Here is an 895-nt window from a genome sequence, read left to right as displayed (position 1 = left end):
TCCTCTCACCTATCCATCTATCGCATACCAATAGAGTGTGTGAGACAGTGTCCGATATTTCACAATACAGGCATTTGTCATTTTTTGCCTTTCCAAATCTGTAAAGGTATGCCCTAAAGCAACCATGTCCTGTGAGCACCTGCGTCAGGAAATAATCCAAACGCCGGTGCCCGCAATCCATCCATCTTCTCAGATAAGGAATCAACGACTTCGTCCACTGCGCCACCCTTCTCATCTTATCCCATTCCTCTTGCCACACTATTATGGACCTTGTCCTTTCTTCTTTTTTTAAACGTTCTGTTGCTGTCTTCATTTCTTCTCTCGTATATTCTTCCTATTTCGTTCACTAGCACGATCATCGGAATACACCCGGTGATAACTAGTAACGCCTCGGCAGAAACTGTTCTGTATGCACACGCTACCCTCAATAGAGTCTTCCTTTCTGCTCGGGTGAGCTGCTTTCTGTACGCCTTTGTTAAAACTGCAGAACTCCAGACATGCGCAGCGTAGAAGACGATCGATTGCACAACAGAATGAAAGGTCCTCCTCCTCTCAGTTTTGAGCCGTTCTATGTTGGGCATAATCACTCCCAATCCGGAGGATCTCACCGCAGCTCTTTGAGTCACCGCTTTTACATGCTCCCCCACTTTCCATTTTGACTCAGAGTCACCCCTAAATATCTCACGCATTTCTTTGGAACCACTCTCTTTCCTGCACATTCAAATGTTATCCCCGTCCCTTTTTCTTGGTCCCTTGAGAATTATAGCCTCGGTCTTACACGCAGCCAGTTCTAGCTCATGCATTTTCATCCATTCCTCGACTTAGTTGCATGTACTCTGTGCACCAAAGATAAGGTCCTCCCTGTCCCGCGCCACTACCAGCATAGCGAGGTCGT

The 895-nt window shown here is 46.7% G+C and overlaps 1 protein-coding gene across 1 annotated transcript; it reads right to left on the bottom strand.

The window, feature by feature from the left end:
* Positions 1-236: 236 nt before the first annotated feature.
* Positions 237-689, bottom strand: LOC140432170 (uncharacterized). Its single transcript, XM_072520000.1, has one exon. The coding sequence runs from the start codon at positions 687-689 to the stop codon at positions 237-239; it is 453 nt and encodes a 150-aa protein (XP_072376101.1).
* Between the last annotated feature and the right edge of the window lie 206 nt (positions 690-895).

The sequence above is a fragment of the Diabrotica undecimpunctata genome, unplaced genomic scaffold (genome assembly GCF_040954645.1).
Source record: "Diabrotica undecimpunctata isolate CICGRU unplaced genomic scaffold, icDiaUnde3 ctg00003106.1, whole genome shotgun sequence".
In the NCBI taxonomy this organism is placed as follows: domain Eukaryota; kingdom Metazoa; phylum Arthropoda; class Insecta; order Coleoptera; family Chrysomelidae; genus Diabrotica; species Diabrotica undecimpunctata.
Note: the sequence above shows the minus strand (reverse complement) of the source record. Positions and strands in the feature narration are given on the sequence as shown.

Bases quoted from the DNA above. Each gene is read 5' to 3' on its own strand.
- LOC140432170 (XM_072520000.1), bottom strand. From the start codon at position 689: ATGCGTGAGATATTTAGGGGTGACTCTGAGTCAAAATGGAAAGTGGGG.